At 38.3% G+C, this 19,252-nt stretch overlaps 1 protein-coding gene across 9 annotated transcripts in view; it reads left to right on the top strand.

Moving 5' to 3' along the window:
- SCMH1 (Scm polycomb group protein homolog 1) overlaps nucleotides 1-19,252 on the top strand; it is a 158,768-nt gene that overhangs the window by 33,018 nt on the left and 106,498 nt on the right. For 3 of the 9 annotated variants that reach the window (XM_029949393.1, XM_029949391.1, XM_029949392.1), the window contains 3 exons: nucleotides 3,960-4,028; nucleotides 4,485-4,508; nucleotides 13,995-14,065. In XM_029949393.1, coding sequence (XP_029805253.1) covers nucleotides 3,960-4,028; nucleotides 4,485-4,508; nucleotides 13,995-14,065 — 164 coding nt within the window. Of the gene's footprint in view, nucleotides 1-3,959; nucleotides 4,029-4,484; nucleotides 4,509-5,448; nucleotides 5,553-12,983; nucleotides 13,127-13,994; nucleotides 14,066-16,112; nucleotides 16,344-19,252 lie in introns of those variants that run through there. The other 6 variants (XM_029949395.1, XM_029949400.1, XM_029949396.1 and 3 more) reach the window with 5 other exon arrangements.

Here is a 19,252-nt window from a genome sequence, read left to right on the forward strand (position 1 = left end):
TCTTTCAAAAGTAGATAAATAAACATTTAAAAAAGTAAAAAAAAAAAAAAAAGAGTTGATACAGGGATGGTGACCTAATCCACTGGGTAATTTGTGGTGATGCTTAAAAATTAAGCAGTTTGTAATGAATGTGGTTGCTGCTTCCTTTTATTCTTTGGGCCCTCCTTCCCCAGTTCCACTTGTTTGTGCCAGGAGTTTCAAATATTTCTTCTCAGAAGTTCCTTTTTCATTGTCTTGTGGAACCGTATTTCAATGCCTTCCTGTCCAGTTAAGTTTGTTAATTATTTTGTTCATTTTGCTTCATCATCGGGGCTGGCTTTTGTTTTTTTCTCTTTATTAGAGTATTTTTCCCCTAAATTGTGTTGGTTGATTTTGAATTGTTTTATTAATGAACTTACAGCCTGGTTTCAATTTATCATAGCTTCCTGAATCTGTTTTGTGTAGGCTAGTAGCTCATCTTTACCTAAGTGATATGATATTGAAAACTTATACATAAATTGAATATATATTATATATTTGATTTTTAAGAATATATTCTAATTATAAAAATAATTTAAAAATAATTGTGAAAACATTTAAACATGAATTCAGTTATGATACCCTCATATCTTTTGTCTCTGTCAGGAATTTTTAGCTTGATCAATTTTATCATCTATATTAAGGATTTAGAGGAGAACAAACATGGCGGGTACTGTAAAGACAGGGGACATTTAACCAGGAGAGAAGGCAAACACTTGGGGTGGGACACTGGCCAGTGTGACTGGAGTGTAGTGGAAAATGGAAAAGTCATGGGGCGCCTGGGTGGTTCAGTCGGTTAAGTGTCCAACTCTTGATTTTGACTTAGGTCATGATCTCATGGTTCATGGGATGGAGCCTCTGTCCTGAGCATGGACCCCGCTTGGGCTTCTCTGTCTCCCTCTCTCTTTACCCCTCCCCCACTAATGCTGTCTGTCTGTCTGTCTGTCTCTCTCTCTCTCTCTCTCTCTCTCTCTGTCTGTCTCTCTCTCTCCCCCCATCCCTCCCTCCCTCAAAATAAATAAGTAAACTTTTTAAAAATTTGGTGGGGCATGTGTCTTATAGGGCAAGATCAGAGACATGGCAGCAGCTAAATCCTGCATATCTGTGCAAGGCATCTTTAACTCAGTGAGAAGCTCTGGGGAAGCCATTTGTCCTTAAGCAGATGAATGACATTATCTGTTTTGTGTTTTAAAATGCTCATTCTGACCCCTGTATGGTGAGTGGGTTGGAGTAGGGCAAGCGTGGAACCAGGGATTCCAGTCAGCAAGCCATCCTAATGGTCCAGGTAAGGACAGTGACTGGAAATAATGTGAGCAGTGGGATGCGTGGTGGATGGGCTGGGGACATAGTGCAGCAGAACTCACTGCGTGGATGTGAGTAAAGGAAATAGAAGCGTCAAGGATGACTTCAGGGATATTTGGCTTGAACAGCTTGGTGATGGAGATGCCGTTTACTGATTTGGGGGAAGACAAGAAGAGATAGATTGTCTTCCCCAAGCTAGCAAATGGGATTGCCATCACATATGATTTCACTCATACGTGGAATTTAAGAAACAAACGAGCAAAGAAGGGACAAAAAGAGAGAGAGGAAAGCCAAGAAACTGACTCTTAACTATAGAGAACAAACTGATGGTTACCAGAGGGGAGGTGGGGGGATGGATTAAATAGGCATTGGGATTAAAGAGTGCACTTGTCACAATGAGCACTGGGTGATGGATAGAAGTGTTGAATCATTATACTCTACACCTGAAACTAATATGACACTATACATCAACTAACTGGAATTTAAGTAAAAATTAAAAAAAAAAAAAAAGAGGAACAGGTTAGCAAGAGGTGGCATCCTGTTTTAGCCATGTTAAGTTTGAAATGTCTGATGTGATAACTATGTAGAGATTATGTGTAAGTGTGGAATTCCAAAAGGATACCAATGCTAGAAATATAAGTTTGGGACTGATCTCAGTGGATGAACTAAGGAACAGGAAAACCCTGTTTGAATGAGGAGATAATTAATGTGAAGAAGTGAGGAGGCAATGTCTATAGATAACTCTTTAAAATAAGTTTTTCTGAGAAATAGAAGGCAAGAGGGATTATACATGGGATTAAGAGAGGGTTGGAGAGGGGGTATTTGTTTTGTGTGTTGATCTATTTGATAGGAGATGATGGAGCAGTAAAGATGTGGATGCAAATGGTCTATTAGAAAGGAAATGCTGGTAAAGTCCTTGAGAGGATGGCAGAAAATGGGATCTGGAGCAAAACTGGAGGGTTGCCTGTTGATAAAAACAGACACTTCATCCACAGCAATAGAAGAGCAGTCAGAAAGAATGATGAATGAGTAGATTCATTCATTCACCAGACACTAACTGAGCACCTGCTGCTCTGCTGTGCGTGGGGGATACACCACTAAACATGATGGAGTCTGTACTTCCTAAGGGGCAAATAGAAGGTTCCTGTTCCTTATTTCTGTTTCCTCAATGAACCCTAAATTAACATTATACCTAAGAGTGAGGGTGAGGGAAGGAATATTTGGAGTATGAGGAGAAAGAAAAATAAATGAATTTTTTTTTGGAAGGTAGAAAAGCAAACACAGTAGGGAAATGGGATATGATTTCTAGACCGTGTTAGATAGCATTTGAGAATTATGGCCATGAGTTTAAAGTGAGACCAGTCAGCTTGCATTTGGTTTTCTTCAGCACTTGTGAGCTGTTGGGGTAGGCGTGGTATAGGTGGATAAGTGGCTTTAATCAGATGGAGTAAGACTGAGCCTTAGTAGGAAAATTTGACAAAAAAAAAAAAAAAAAGAGGTAGGAGGGAGTGGAGAGTGTTTCCAGCGAGTGAGTTTAATGAGGGACCATGGAATCCGAGCTGGGTGAGAAGAGAAGTAAAAACATGATGGGTAATTGGTGGTGAGAAAGTGGTAGAGTCAGTAGATTAATCCAAATATTCAAACAAGGAAAATGTGTTTCCATTATATAAGTAACCTGTCCTCTTTATAAAAAAAATTAAAAATATATGAGATTTGAAAATAGGGGTGGGGGGAATAGGACCACTACCCAAAGATAACCAGATCAGGTCATGATCTCAGTGTTCAGGAGTTCAAGCCCTGTGTCGGGCTCTGTGCTGATGGCATGGAGCCTCCTTAAGATTCTGTCTCTCCCTCTCTCTCTGCCCCACCCCCACTTGTGCGCACGCACTCTTGCTCACTCCCTCTCTCTCAAAATAAAGAAACAAACTTAAAAAAAAAGAAATTTATTTTCTCATGTTTCTGGAAGCTGAAAGTCAGAGATCAAGGTAAAGGTAGAGTTGATTTTTTTTTTTTCTGAGGCTTCTCTCCTTGGCTTCTAGGGGCCCATCTTCTGTCTTCACATACTCTGTCCCTGTATGTGTCCAGATTTCCTCCTATCAGGACACCTGTCCTGTTAGATTAGGGCTCACCCCAATGGTCTCATTTTAATGTAGTTATTTCTTTATAGATCCTTTCTCCAAATACAGTCACATTAGAATGGGGGGGGGGCACACAGTTGAGCCCAGAGTAGGGATGTTCTTTGTTTTCAGTTTTTTGCATAATTTCACTTATTCCATGAATATAATTTTTGCTCTGATATTTTACCAGATAACATCAGAACTTTAAACAGTTCCCTATTTTGTTGTGTAGCCTCTGTAAAAATTTAAAGCTGCAGAAAGAATCCTTTGTCAACTGATAAATGTGTTGTGGTCTCTTAATCAGTCTTCTGTGCTGAACATTTAGGTGCCCTCCCTCCCTTTTTGTTTTTATAAACAATACTAAAGTGTTTTAAATAAAACCTCTTTTGGATTGTTTTCTTAGAATACAATCTCAGAAGTAGATTACTTTATCAAAGACTATTGATGCCTGATGTTAAATTAGAGAAGCATTGAATCTTGCTTTTTTTTTTTTTCACATGACTGTTTTCTTTCCTCCTGCAGTGATAGACTGGAACAATGTTAGGAAACACAAGTATGGTCACCTTTCCGTGTCTGCATCCCAGTATCGAGGTAAGAAAAAGAGCCCTCTGGTTAGCATGGAAAAATGTAATTTGACATCTTTTATCATAAAACCTTTGTTCTGAGAGGTCTGAGGTATAAAGGACTCACTGATGGAAGCACAGGCAAATTCAGAGTTTATAGAGGTGTCTGTTAGGAACAGCGTGTTCTGTTTTGAACTGGAAGTCAGCAGACTTAGACCCTGAGTACAGATAATCTCGGAGTAGCCTCACGCCTTCAAGCCCGGTTGGCCTCTCTGCATCTCCAGTTTTTAAGAGGTTAGGCTTAGAGCGAGGCAGAATTAGGTGGTATATTCCACAACTACTAGTAATACAGGATCTTCTAAAATGAGAGGGTTGGATTACACAGACTCTCAAGCCTTCATTTTTACCCCCAGAACCTCACCTTTCTTTCATTTTGGTGTGTTTGTCCTGATGACTTACACTGTAACATTTTTTTCTTTAATAGAAGCTACTGACATCCTGGAACTAGGTAAGATTTCTTTCTTATATTTCTGTTAAATATGGGCAATAACCAAACCAGAGATTCACGTGTGACAAGAACCAGAGTGCCATGGTGTCTGTCTCACGGACCCGTGTGTCCTGTGCTCGTCCGCCCCAAGCCCGTGCAGCCAGTCCCGTCAGCTGTCCTGCCCAGCCGGCCTTATCGAAGGTGCAGACCCAGCCAGCGGCTGGGGGTGGGGGGCTCATGACCCAGAGTGCAAGGAGGAACAGGGACTGACCCTCAGTCAGAATTTGGTGGGATTTCCCCTAAAGAAATTGTTCATGAGATACAAATTGAAATTAAACCAAAAGATTTTATAGAATTTTTTAACTAAATCCAATCTGAAATATTAACAGTTCAAATACTAGGAGTCAGACTGCTCCTGCATCCGGTTTTCATCCCTGCTGAGTGAGCCTCAGGACTGGGGTTTGAGAAGTGATGCTAATGTCAGTAACTCTTAATCAGCCTTCAGGCTTTCTACATAAACATCAGTCTCATCTTCTGGGCCTTTAAAATCTTTCCATATGTTACACAAATACTGATATCCTAATGGCTTTATCAGTTCTTGTTCAAATATTTTTACATTTTTTGTTCTGTGACTTCATGTGTTCACCTCTATCTCTTTTTGCTTCCTCTTGCCTTTTCTTCCCAAAACATTACATTTATCGCCCACTGACAAAGAAAGTGACAGAGAGGAGTAGAATACTAGACTAGGACCCAGAGCTCCTGAGTTCTTTGAAAGCCAGCCACGCTTAGTAACTTTGCAATGCCGATCCTCAGTTTTCTGACTTGGAAAATGGAGTTAATAGTCGCATTCTGCCTACTTCACAAGGTTGTTAAGATGACAAGAGCTAAAGGATGTGAAAACATCTTAAAACCTCTCAAATACTTTTCAACTTTTGAGGATTGTTATTTTCATTCTGTCGAGGGGCCAACCTCAGACGTTATTCTAAGTCAAATCTTGGAACATTCTTTGAAGTGAATCATTCTATGAATGTGAGCTGAAGAAATGAAGGAATTGAAATAATGCAGGTAAAAGACCTAGCACTTGATAAACAATAAATAATAGTAACTTTTTAATGACTTAAAACTTACCTCAAGCTTTCAAGGGCACTAGTTTTTGGTAGAAAATCATGGACATAAGAATCAGGCAAGCCTTGGTTCAAATTCCTGTTGTTCACTTACCAGTTTAGTGATTGTTGGGAAGATTACTTAATCTTTCTGAGCCTGTGTCCTTATCCTTAAAATGGGAATAAAACCTACTTTTCAGGTTGTGATGAACTTGGAAGATACTGAACATGGCATAGGCAGACGGAAAATACTCTGTGTGAGCTGTTGCTGATTTTGGTTTTGTTGCTAATACTAATAATAACAGTTACCTGTAGTTCAGTGACAAGTTCAGGTATGTTGTGAACAAACTATTTTGTTGATAGGGAATTGTAAAAAGTGGGTACTCGGTTTAACATAAAGTATATACAAGAAGTGATGTTAAAATTTGGGAGTATATTTCTCCTTGTGTGAGGAGTAGAGGCCATGATAACATAGCACCAGCATGGCCAGGCACAGGCTCTGATGAGTTAATCCTGCATATTTCACTTCCCCCATCAAGCCCCAAATATCAAACTGAAGCGAAATTCACGGGGTGCCTGGGAGGCTCAATTGGTTAAGCGTCCAACTTCCAACTTCAGCTCAGGCCGTGATCTCACAGTGCATGAGTTCAAGCCCTGCACTGAGATCTGTGCTGACAGCTAGCTCAGAGCCTGGAGCCTGCTTCAGATTCTGTGTCTCCCTCTCTCTCTGCCCCTCCCCTGCTTGTGCTCTGTGTCTCTAAATAAATAAATAAATGAACAAAAAATTTTTTTAAAGAAATGAAATCCAGGAGATTTTTAGAATTTGAGTTTGGAAGAGGCCCTAAAGTAAGCTAACTTGGCCCAGCATTTCAAAATTCGATGTGTTGAGTATCTTATAAAATGCGTTGTCTTGAACTTTTCAGCGTTATTGGGGACTTACAGCCTTCCTCAGGAATTCACTTCATATTCAGACAGATATATTTATTGGGCCAAAATCTGTTTGTCAGTTCTGTCAGTCATACTTTGAACTTTTAGGGCAATATGGAATAGTTTAGCCGGTTTTTAACTCACCAGCCTCCAGTTATTAGAAAACAGCTCTAGGGACTGCCTGCTCACTGCCACTCTGACCATCCTAGTTGAAGGACTTTGATCTCATATAGATCATTAGAATAGTTTCCTCACTAGTCTTCCTGCCTTTAGCCCTGCCTCCAGTCCATCCTTCACAGGCACACAGAAGGACTCCTGCCCCAGAGCCTTCGGTGCTTCCTCTTCTCATTAACGTGGTTGAGGAGGCTCTCTGATACCTGGACACTGCTTTTATCTAAAACTTCCTTTCAGGGCGTCTGGGTGGCTCAATCGGTTAAGCTTCTGGCTTCGACTCAGGTCATGATCTCACGGTTCATGGGTTCGAGCCCTGCATTGGGCTCTGTACTGACAGCTAGCTCAGAGCCTGGATCCTGCTTCAGATACTGTTTCTCCCTCTGTCTCTGAGTCTCCCCTGCTCATGCTGTCTCTCTTTGTCTTTCAAAAATAAATAAAAAAACATTAAAAAAATTTTAAAAAAGAAACTTTATGAAAAAAAAATAAAATCTCCTTTCGAAACTACTGGTTGTTTTTATTTTTTTTTAACTCTGCCCAGTAACCATACAAAAACATTCCATTTTTAGAAGTGCTTTTTCTTACTTCTGGGCATGCTTTTTTTTCAGTCTGAAACAAAAGATTCTAAAAACAAAGAATTTTCTCTCTTCTTACCTGACTTCCTGCTTACCCTTTTATACGTTAACTTAGAAGTGTAGAGGTTACTTCCCTGAGAACCCTCCCACAAGCCCTCCGATAGCGCCCTCCCTAGCCAAGCATAGCACTTGCCACGCTTCCTGGAGTTGGCAGTCCCGCTGGTGGCCCTTACTGAAGCTCTGTGAGGGCAAGAACGATATTTGATCTCCAGCACAATGCTTTGTTACACACGATAAATACTTGGTGGATCGGTGGATAGATGGCAAATTGAGTCCAAGACTTTGCTTCGCTCTGCAAGCTCAATGTCTGTGGTCCTTCAGCTGCTGCTCGGTGACATGGTTTTGTGTCCCCTTGCCACTTAGGTCACCGTTTAGACTTTGGTTTGTTCCGTCCATCTCAAAGTACAGCTCCCAGAAGTAAATCTGAATGTCATCAGTGTGACTGTACCAGTCCATAAAGAGAAGCACTGGTGCCTCCTCAGTTCTTCTTTTCGTTCCCTCACTTTTCATTCACTGAACTTTTATGGGGCCTGGGTTCAGTTTCAGGCACAGTGTTAAACAATGAGGATTAAAAAAAATAATAATAAAGATAGCCACCATCTGTGAAGAGCTTATGTAAATAGTGATAATGGTATGATGTGAAGATATGAAAATAAAGGCGTGAACAGGATGTTATAGGAGCTGGGAAATGGTAGGATTTGTTCTAAGAAACAGGGAGAGTCAGAAAAATTTTTTGGCTTGGTATTTGTATTAGATGATTAATTAAAAAATACCAAGCTAGTGATCTAAAAGACCTATGGACAATATTTTGAGAATGAGCCACTGTGTATCTCATACATGTAAGGTTTGTAGATTTTCTAACAACAGGTTTCATTAGAACTGGATATGCCATAACTTATTAATCGTTTGAAAGTGTCAAGAAAACATGGTTGAGGTTATGCCTTATGAAAAATTAAAAGTGGTTTGGTTAGTTTTGAAATTACATGAAACAAAATAGAGTAGACTGACTGGTGAGAGGAACAGAAGGCAGGGTCCAGAGATAGGTCTAAATGTATATAGGAAATTAATATACGGTCACAGTGACATTTCCAATCAGTGGAGGGAAGGTGATTTCTTCAAAAATGCTGGTGAGCACATTTATTGAATAAAAGGTGAAAAGGAGAGCTTCATCTTTGGCTTATTTGTCTCACAGAACAAATTCTAAATAGACCATTTAAATGTTAAAAAAAAAAAAAGAAACAGAGAAATACTGGAAGAGAACATGGATCAGTGTCGCTTATAGTATTGAAGTGAAGAAGGCATGATGTGAAAGCCAGGAAGTCATAAAAGACAAGACTGAGAAACTTAAGGGCAAATCCTAGCAGACAAAGATGTCTACAACATATATGACAGGCAAAGGACTACCGTCTTCAATCTACATAGAACTCTTAGAGTCTGTGAGAAAACAAAAGAATACCTCAGTGAAAAATGACAAAAATAAACTGTACATAGACTAATAAACCTAAAAAGATCTTCAATTTATTAGTAATCAAAGAATTGCATATAAAATTATGACAGTATTTTGCTTTTTCACTTGTAAGGTATAACAAAAATATAGAGATGGTTAAAGCCGTTTTAGCAAGGATGTAAGAAACATATTCTTATGCACTATAGGTGGGAATTATATTGTATCAGAATATAAAATATGCCGGTTCTTCATCCATTCATCCCACTCTTAGGCATTTGCCCTAAAGTGATCATCCTAAAAGTATTAAAAAAGATATGTGCACAAAGATACTCATCAGATTAGAAATCATCTACATGACCATCAAGAGTATTTAACAAATACTGATGTTAACTTAGATAAATTATGGCACATATAAACAACAGAATAGTTTTCAGACAGTAATCTTGGAGTAGAATTTCTGATCTGAAGACTATAATTGTTTTTATTTCTCTTAGGAATTTGGGTTCCACACTTCAGGTAGAATGAAATAGAATTCTTGTAGGGAAGTGTGGTCAGAATAGTAGCCACCATGAATGGAGGTGCCACGTGTAGCTGGGTCAAATTAGCAGCATTGATATATAATATATATAATCTCCCTCATATATTATGTCCAGGAATAATGGGTAGAAGCTAGAAGGAGGCACACTTTGGCTGACTGTATAGGTCAAAGTCTGTCTCTTTGTACCATTGAATAAATAACTGCATAAGGAGTTTCTCATCATTGCAAGTATTCAACCAGTGTCTGGAGGGAGCTTCAGGCCTCAACTTTTGTTATCAGCCCATCAAGATGCCTTTCTTGACCATCCTGCCTAAAATAGCACACACATACCCTCGACACTCTTTCCCTCTTACTTTGCTTTATCTTTTCTTTATTTGAAAAGGGCCAGGAATTATATATTATCTGGTGTCTCTGTTGCCGTCTACACCATCTGACATATATTTATATTTGTTTTTGTTTTTCTTCCCCCTTCGAAAGTAAGCTCCATATCGGCAGACTTTGCTATTTCATTCTTTGCTTTGGATCACCAGTGCCTAGAACTAGGGATGAATGAATGAGTATTAGAGAAAGGAATTCCTGCATTGGACTTAGTGGAGCTCTTCTGCTTTACATTGTTGTGGACTTATATGTTTTAATAACAAGTGTAACTATAAGGTGTTATGCATTAGAGTTTATAAAATACTTTCACAAGCATTATTCAGTAATATAAACGAGATGACTGTAAAGTCGCAGATCAAGTGTTTCCTCCATAGAGCATCTGTCCATAACTTCGCCATCTACCATAGTACCCAGCCTCTATTACATTGTTTTATTTCCTTCAAATGATTATCACTTATTACCTTATTTATTTGGTTATGTGTTAATGGTGCCTCATGATATGCCCCAGAATGTAAATTCCATGAAGGCAAGGACCTCCTGTCTTGTCCCAGCACTGAGAATACTGCCTGACACATAGAGAAATGCTCAGACATCAGTTGAATAAATAATGGAAATCATTCTGTAAAGCATAAACCATTATACTTTATGAGTTAATAATGTTAATCTTCATAGTAATGCTTGATCCTAGTAACAAATTAGATTTTCCTGTTCTTCACCCTCAAGGCAACCTGTACTACCTCATTAACTTAAATTTGTCATAATTGTACCAGTTTATTTGTGTTATTATTTATTTAATATCCCTGCTTAATATTTCTAAATACAATCTTATCTCTGTCTTTTCAGATGCGTAAACAGATGCTTAGAAAGTTTAAATAACTTCTCTAAGATAATTATAGAAATAAGACTTTATCCAGCATCTTCTGACTCTCAATATTACATTCTTTTCCTAGAATTCCACTAAATTCTAGAAGTACACGAGTAATTTCTAGACACAGGTGGGAATCAGAATTACTTAGGGAACTTTTGAAAATACAGATTTTCAGACCACACTAAAGCCTATTAACTGAGAACCTCTGAGGATGGGGCCCAGAACTCTGTTTAAAGAAATGAGAAAAATCCTTCAGGAGATTCTGATGATAAGTAACATTTTGGCATCAGTGCTGTATGCCAGGACACACTACTGTTTGGGGGCAAATCCGGCCCACTGCCTATTTTTGTAAATAAAATTTTAGTGGAACACAGCCATGTTCATTCATGTACATATTGTCTGTGGCTGGTTTCAGGCTACAGTGCAGAGCTGAGTGTTTGTGACAGAGACTGGATGGCCCACAAAGCATAGCGTTTTACTGTCTGGTCCTTTACAGAAAGCTTGCCAACCCCTCCCTGATGTCCTTGCTGCCTGTCCTGTTTTTGTGTGTGTGGTTATTGCAGTTGCTCAGAGACGTAGTAGACATGACGTTTGGCTCCATTATGGGCATTACAATAGGTGCTCAAACATTTCTATTGAATCAATAAAAATTAAGTCATTTGCAACTTACCTGAAATTAAGAGACTAAGTCTCAGGGAGCCTAAGTAGTCAAATTTAAGAAAAATACTAATCTAGGTATGGTTTCGTCCAGTCAACCCTCAGTGGGTGGACTGCTTTTAAAAACGAGATTTCAGGAGTACCTGGGTGGCTCAGTTGGTTGAGCGTCTGACTTCAGTTCGGGTCATGATCTCATGGTTCATGAGTTCAAGTCCCACATCAGGCTCTGTGCCTGCTGGAGCCTGCTTCAGAACCTGGAGCCTGCTTCAAATTCTGTGTCTCCCTCTTTCTCTGCCCCTCCCTGACTCACATTCTCTCTCTCTCTTTGTCTCAAAAAAAAAAAAAACAAAAAAAAAAACCTCAAAACATTAAAAATAAATTAAATAAATAACAAAAAAATTAAAAACAGATTCCTGGGCCCCTGGGTGGCTAAGTTGGTTAAGCGTCTGATTCTTTGTTTTAGCTCAGGTCATGATCTCATGGTTTGTGAGTTTGTGCCCCACATCGGGCTCCATGTTGACAGCGTGGAGCCTGCTTAAGATTCTCTCTCTCCCTCTCTCTGCCCCTCCCTCTCTCACTCTCTCTGTCTCTCAAAAATAATAAACGTAAAAAAAATTTTTAAGAGATTGCTGGGGTGTCTGGGTGGCTCAGTTGGTTAAACATCCAGCTTTGGCTCAGGTCATGATCTCATGGTTCATGAGTTCGAGTCCCACATCAGGCTCTGTGCTGACAGCTCAAAACCTGGATCCTGCTTCGTATTCTGTGTCTCCCTCTCTCTGCCCCTCCCTCGCTCACGCTGTTTCTCTCTCCTTCAAAAATAAACCAAAAAAAAGGAGAGATTTCTTTTCATTCAGTTGGCAACAGGGTGTTCTCTAAATGGAGAAAGACATGAGGTTGCTTGCCTATATAATAGGGATTGATTACCATAATTGATATGTAATAGAGAACTGTAATTAATACCCTGGTTATTTTGGTACCCCTGATGCTGCCATAATTTTTAATATATGTGCTGCCGAAGCAAGCACTGCCATAATTTTTAAAACCAAAGTCTCTTGGATGCTTGTGGTCAAAATGCAAGCTACTACCAGCAATTACCCAGATTGAGCAAACCTCTAGAGCTGCACTGTCTGATATAGTAGCTGTGAACCACAAGTAGGAATTTATATCTAAATAAAATTAATTACATTAATTAAAATTTAAACTTAAATTCTCGCTCACACATTTCAAGTGTTCAGGAGCTACACGTGACTAGCAGCTTCCTTATGGGACATCGCAGACACAAAGCATTGTGTCATCACAAAACGTTTTAGTGGACAGTGTTGATGCTCACATGTAAGAGTCGCAGTTCACTCAAATCCAAGACTTGCTGTTTGACTTAATCCCTTACTTGTAAGAATGGAATAGTAATATGTAAAGCTTTCTTTTTCTAACATCAAATAGTGGTAAAATGTGTTCATTCCTTGCTTTAGGGACATCTCCACTAAGAGCAGACTCTATTATATTCTGATAAGCTCCTTAAATCTTGATTCCAGGAAATATCCATCTCATTGACCCTGTGGACTCTGTATTCAAGATAATTAATCACTGGCCAGCCTGTGAAGTGATTCAGAACAGACTGTGATTTCTGGCCAAGTCTATTTGACTTGCTTAAGGATGGTGGGAAAGGGACAAATTTTAAAACAGAAGCTATAAAGTCAATAGAGTATAAAGTCTTGGCATCATCTTTGAAGTGATTTAGATTTTATCATTCAGTAAATCATTTTTATTCCCAGCATCTAGTGCTTTTTGCATGGTCTAAAAGGGCCCTGTGCTGCTCCACTGCAGAGGAAACTTCAAGAAATGCTGGTTTGCTACAGTGTTTTAGCTTGTGAGAGTCTCTGGGACCTTCCCTGCACCATCATGGGGTCACCTCTAGGTGGGTATTAGGGGGATATTGGTAACTGATTTAACCTTTAATAAATAACCTAATCGTCTTTTTATGGTTTAATAACATATATATTGAATAGCTTGTTCCTTAAAATGTTTCCCCTGATCCTAGCAGTGTCACCTTGAAGACAGTTTCTCTAGCACAGTGTTGCTCTAAAGGCCACTTCAAGAGGCTACAAGACCTTGTAGAGTCCCTAACTCATTCACAGATACTATCATGAGAAATGCTACCGAGGACCTACTTTTCTGTAAATTTCCAGATCTTTGTCATTTTGCACCTCAGAGCAGTGCAGCTGGAATGGGAGTGGGTTCAGGGTGGGTGAGAGAGAGTGAGAATTCAAGTATAATCTCACTCATTCTGGTTTTTCCAACCATCAGATCATCTTACCCTATGTCTCTCCTTCATTCTCTCTGAGCTGAGATGGTGGGATCCAACCGTTTTGGGTGTTCAAAGGTGTCATTTGATGGGATTCAGGTACCTCTTCAGGAGTCAGGCTGTTCAGAAGGAATCTCCTTACCCCACTTTCTAATCATCTGTTTTCTAAGAGCTTCCTGGACACTTCTGTGAGATACTGGAATATGTTGCTCTGGCATTTTGGATCACTTTAGGGACTAACATGTAAAACATGTAAGGTTGTCTTTAGACCATAACTTTAAAACAGTGGTCTAAAATGATCCACTCAGGCAGGTCACCTAGATTTCTACCCATTATACTCTTTTGAGCCCAAACAAGGAAAAATGAGTTTTTTCTTATGCTCAGAATGAGTCCAAAAATGGCCTAATGGTTAGTGTAGATTACATCCTGAAAGCACTTTTTAGGAAGTTGACTGTGATAGAGATTTCTATTTCCTTTACAGGTCATTTTACCTGGGACAAATACCTAAAAGAAACATGTTCAGTCCCAGCGCCTGTCCATTGCTTCAAGCAGGTAATTGATTCTCAACATCTTTAGTAGGTGGGAGGCAAGTAGTTCTGTTCTGGTCCTTAAATAAGCAGAACATGAGGTCGGAGCCCTTGGATTTCTCACCTGAAGGCCCCAGAGTAAACTTCTACGAGAAGGATACAACTCAGCGCTCAAAACTCATGAATTTTGGTAGGAGACCTTCTTTCCAAGGTCATCCCAAGTAATACCTTTTCCTTTCTTCACCTCCTTGAGGAGATGTTTTGTTACTGAGAACAGTAGTTTTTTTTTTTTTTTTTTAACAATAGATCTTAATTCAGCAGATTGGAAAGAGTTATATCCCTTCGACAGTTCTTGAAAGTGAATCAGTATTCATTTCTCGATACACAGCACCCCTGCCACAGTCTTACATTTTCATAAGAATGCTGGTACTGAGTTCCATTGGAGAGCATGTCAGGACCTTATTAGAGGTCCCCACATAGGATGAAGTGTCGCACACAATGCACAGAAGTGTACTGCTGCTAAACAGAGCCAAACATCAGGAAGTTATTTATACCTCCCTTTCTTTATTACTCAGTGTCTATTTCCTCAAACTGTCAACATTTCAGTTTGGATTTTGTCTGTGCTCTAAATAAAAATACAAATCCAGGACTTCTACTCACTTGAGATAATAGGGACTAAATCCATACTCTCACCTGAAATGATAATAAAAGGACAGACAGAGTATATTATATTAACCAGTGGTTTTCAAGTTACTAAAGATCAGGCAGCCAAGCACAGTGATCTCTGAGAGATGAAAAACAATGAGTTGAGCCTCTTATGATTCCTCAGCTTACTGCCTTAGGGGAGTTTTGAGACCATAGCCCAGAGAAGGGGAGCCTAGGGTGAACCCAGCAGAATCCCTAATTTGAATGGATGGGGCTAAGATGAAAAACCAAGGTGGCTAGAATTTGGAGGACAGACTGCCTAAGAGGAGAGAGCTGCACAGAAAGACAACCACAGAGATCTGCAAAGAGCCCTCTTCAGGTCTTCAGCAAAGCGCTGTCATTGCATGTATGCGTATGAGGAAACGACCTCAAGCCAAGAGAAAAGCCAACTGACGGGACTGGAAGGAATAGAGTCTAGCACTCCCACGGGGCTGGAAATAATGCCTGGTTCCACCAGCTAGACTGGAAATTCTCATAGTACATGTGGTATCAAGTGGGAAAGTTGGGAAGATCTTGCTCAGTAGTGGGAAATAATTAACCTTAGAATGAGCACTTCTCTGGACCTGCCTAACAAATCATAAAAGCAAGACTCAAAATGATCAAACCGTTTGCAGGTAACTTAAGTGCATCTAAGAACAAAGCACAAAAGAGGGTGTGGTATATATTATAATGTAATATATATAAGGGACTATTGGTGATCAAAAAGAATAAAATCTTGCCATTTGCAACAATGTGGATGGAACCAGAATGAATTATGCCAAGTGAAATAAGAAAAAGATAAATATCATAGGATTTCATTCATATGTGGAATTTAAGAAACAAAATAGATGAACCTAGGGGAAGGGAAGGAAAAATAAGATAAAAATAGAGAGGGAGAAATCCATAGGAGACTCTTAAATACAGAGAACAGAGGGGTGCTGGAGATTGCTGGGTAGAGGGATGGGCTAAAAGGGTGATGGGCACTAAGGAGGGCACTTTTTGGGATGAGCACTGGGTGTTACATGTAAGTGATGAATCACTAAGTTCAATTCCTGAAACCACTATTATGCTATGTATTACCTAACTTGGATTTAAATTTTTAAAAAAGAAAAAAATTAAACACAGCTGTCACTAAAAAATAATAGAAGTCTATATTTAATAAAGAACAAAGCACAATCAGGGAATTAAAAATATCCAGCAACCAACAGCTAAAAGTCAAAATGTTTGACATCCAAAGATTACCAAGCATGAAAAGAGGCAGGAAAACATAATCAATCATGAGCAGAATAATCAATTGAAATAGACTCAGAACCTATATAGATCTTAGTGAGAATAGTAGACAAAAATACTAAAACAATTATTTTAATTGTGTTCCATGTGTTTGAAAGTTAAACAGAGACATGAAGATATAAAATAAGGAAGACTCATATTGAACTACTATGTGCAAAATGAAAAATACACTGGATGAGATTAATGGCAGAAGAAAAGACCAGTAAACTTGAAGATATAGCATTAGAAACTATCATGAAACACAGTGAGAGAAATCTTAAAAAGATGAAAACGATTATCAGTGAGCCAAAGAATAACTTCAGTTCCCATGGGATAACTTCACAGACCATGTAAGTAGAGTGCCCAAAGGAGAAAAGAGATGAGGGACAGAAAAAGTATTTGAAGATATAATGGCTAAAAATTTTCTAAAATTGAGGAAAACTGTAAATCCACAGATTAAAGAAACTCCGTTAATCCCCTTCTTCCCCACCAAACCAAAGAAGAAAACTACATTAACGTATGATCATAAATGCTCAAAGCTATAGTAATAAAGAACATCTTAAAAGCAGCTGGAGAAGAAAGACACCTTACATACAGGTAAGAATGACATTTTATGTTCTTGTCAGAAACAATGCAAACAGAAAAGTTGAGTAACATGATTAAAGTACCAAAAACAAAATCTGTCAATCTCATATTCTATACCCAGTAAAAAGATCTTCCAAAAACAAAGGCAGAATATATTTTCAGACATACAAAAGGCAAAATAATTTATCACTAGCAGACTCACTACAAGAAATGTTAAAGGAAATACATCAGGCAGAAGAAAAATGTTACCAGGTAGAATTACAGATCTATAAAAAGGAATGAAAGTCCCTGGTAATTGTAATTACAAGGGTGAATACATAAGATGTAAATACATAAGGGTAAAAACATAATGTTTTTTCATATTTAAATCTCTACAAAAGGTAATTGCATAAACAGTAATAATCATATTGCATTGTTAAGGTGATAACAGATGTATAGTAAGTAAAATGTATAACAATAACATAAGTACCCAGTAGAGGAGAAATCTTAAATATACTACTGTAAGATTCTTTTACATGAAGTAGTATACTTGAAGATAGACTGATGAGTTAAAACATTTTACTCTATGGGGCGCCTGGGTGACTCAGTTGGTTAAGCGTCTGACTTCAGCTCAGATCATGATCTTGCAGTTTGTGGGTTCGAGCCCTGCATTGGGCTCTGTGCTGACAGCTCAGATCCTGAAGTCTGCTTCTGATTCTGTGTCTCCCTCTCTCTCTGCTCCTCCCCTGTTCACGCTCTGTCTCTCTAGCTTAAAATTAAATAAACATTAAAAATTTTTTAAAAATATTTTACTATCAACATCAAAGCAGCTACTAAAATAATAGAAAATAAATAGCAGATGGTACACCCAACCATATCAGTAATCACATTAATTATAAATGGTCTAAATGCCTCAAAAGGTTGGAATTGCCACAGTGACTAAAAAAAGACCCAACTGTACACTGCTTACAAGAAATTACACTTTAAATATAAAGCCATAACAGGTTAAAAGTAAAAGGATGGAAAATGATATACTCTGCTGACATTAGCCATAATAAAACTAAAATGACTATGTTAATATCGAAATATATTTCAGAGTAAAGAATACTACCAGGGATTGGGGGGGTGGGGGAGGCAGTTTCATCATGAAAGGAGTCAGACATTTTTATATGAGACAAATTGAAATGGAAGGAGAAATGAATAAATCTAAATTTATTTCTAGTTGGAGTTCTGATACACCCCTCTGTGATTAAAGAATAAGCAGTAAGAAATCAGCAAGTGAATAGTCTACCCTGGCAACACTGTGAACCACAAGGACCTAACTGATGGGTATAGAGCATCCCCAGCAACAGTAGAATGTACCTTCCTTCCAAGTGCACACAGACGGTCTACCGAGTTAGGCCATAGTCTGGACCATAAAATAAGTTTTGGTAAATTTAAAAGGATGTAAGTAATGTAAAGTATGCTAAATTAATTTAAAAATTAATACAAGAAAGTTACCTCAAAAATCTCTAATATTTAGAGATTTCTGAGTGCCCCCTTGAGAATGGAGAAATTAAAAGGGACATTAACACATATTTTCAATTAGGGAAGCCTGGGTGACCCAGTTGGTTAAGTGCCCCACTCTTGATTTGGGCTCAGGTCATGATCTCATAGGTTGTGAGATGGAGCCCAGGATGGAACCTGCTTGGACTGTTCTCTGCTTCTCTGCCCCTCCCCCACTTGTGCACACTTGCTCTCTAGCTCTCTCGCAAAATATATAAACTTAATATGTTCAACTGAATAAAAATGAAAATACAACATTTCAGAGTTGTGGATTGCTGCTAATGTAGTCCTTAACAAGGAGCTTATAGTACTAAACCCCAATATTAGAAAAGAAGGAAAGTTTCATTTAGTGACCTCAGCTTCCATTTTAAGTAATGAGGGGAGAAAAAGAGCAAATTAACCCCAAAGTAAGAAAAGGGAAGGAAATAATACAAATCAGAGCATAAGCCAATGTTACAAAAAACAGAAAAATAATAGAGAAAATCATTGAAACCAAAAGCTGACTCTTTGCAAAGATGAAAAGAAATGATAAATTTCTAGCCAGGTTAATCAAGAAGAATAGAAAACACAGATTACTAATTGCAGAACTGGAAGGATTATCCTACAAATTAAAAGGATAATAAAGGAATATTATGAACAAATTTGTACCTTTAAGTTTGATAACTTAGTTGCAATGGATGATACCAAAATTCACTTAAAGAAAATCTGAATAGCACTGTTTCTGTTATAGAAGTTGAGTTTGTAGTTAAGAAATTTTCGATAAAGAAAATTCACTGGTGAATTTTTAGACATTTAAAGAGAAAGTAATATAAATTCTACACAGACTCTTCCAGAAAGTTTAAGAAAAGGGAATACATTCCAGATCATTCTTTGAGGCAAATATTACTCTGATACCAAAATCAGGTAAAGATACTGAAAGAAAACTACAGAGCAACATCCCAAGTAAAAATACATGTGAACATTTTAAAGAAGATTCTAGGAAATTGATTTTACCAACATATAATAATAATTCATCATGACCAGGTGGAGCTTAATTCTAAGAATTCTAATTAATTAAACATTCAAAAGTCAATGTTTCACCATATAAACATACTAATGAAGAAAAAATATCATCTCAATAGATGCACAAAAAGCATTGACAAAATCCAAT

This window comes from Suricata suricatta, chromosome 8 (genome assembly GCF_006229205.1).
Source record: "Suricata suricatta isolate VVHF042 chromosome 8, meerkat_22Aug2017_6uvM2_HiC, whole genome shotgun sequence".
NCBI lineage: Eukaryota > Metazoa > Chordata > Mammalia > Carnivora > Herpestidae > Suricata > Suricata suricatta.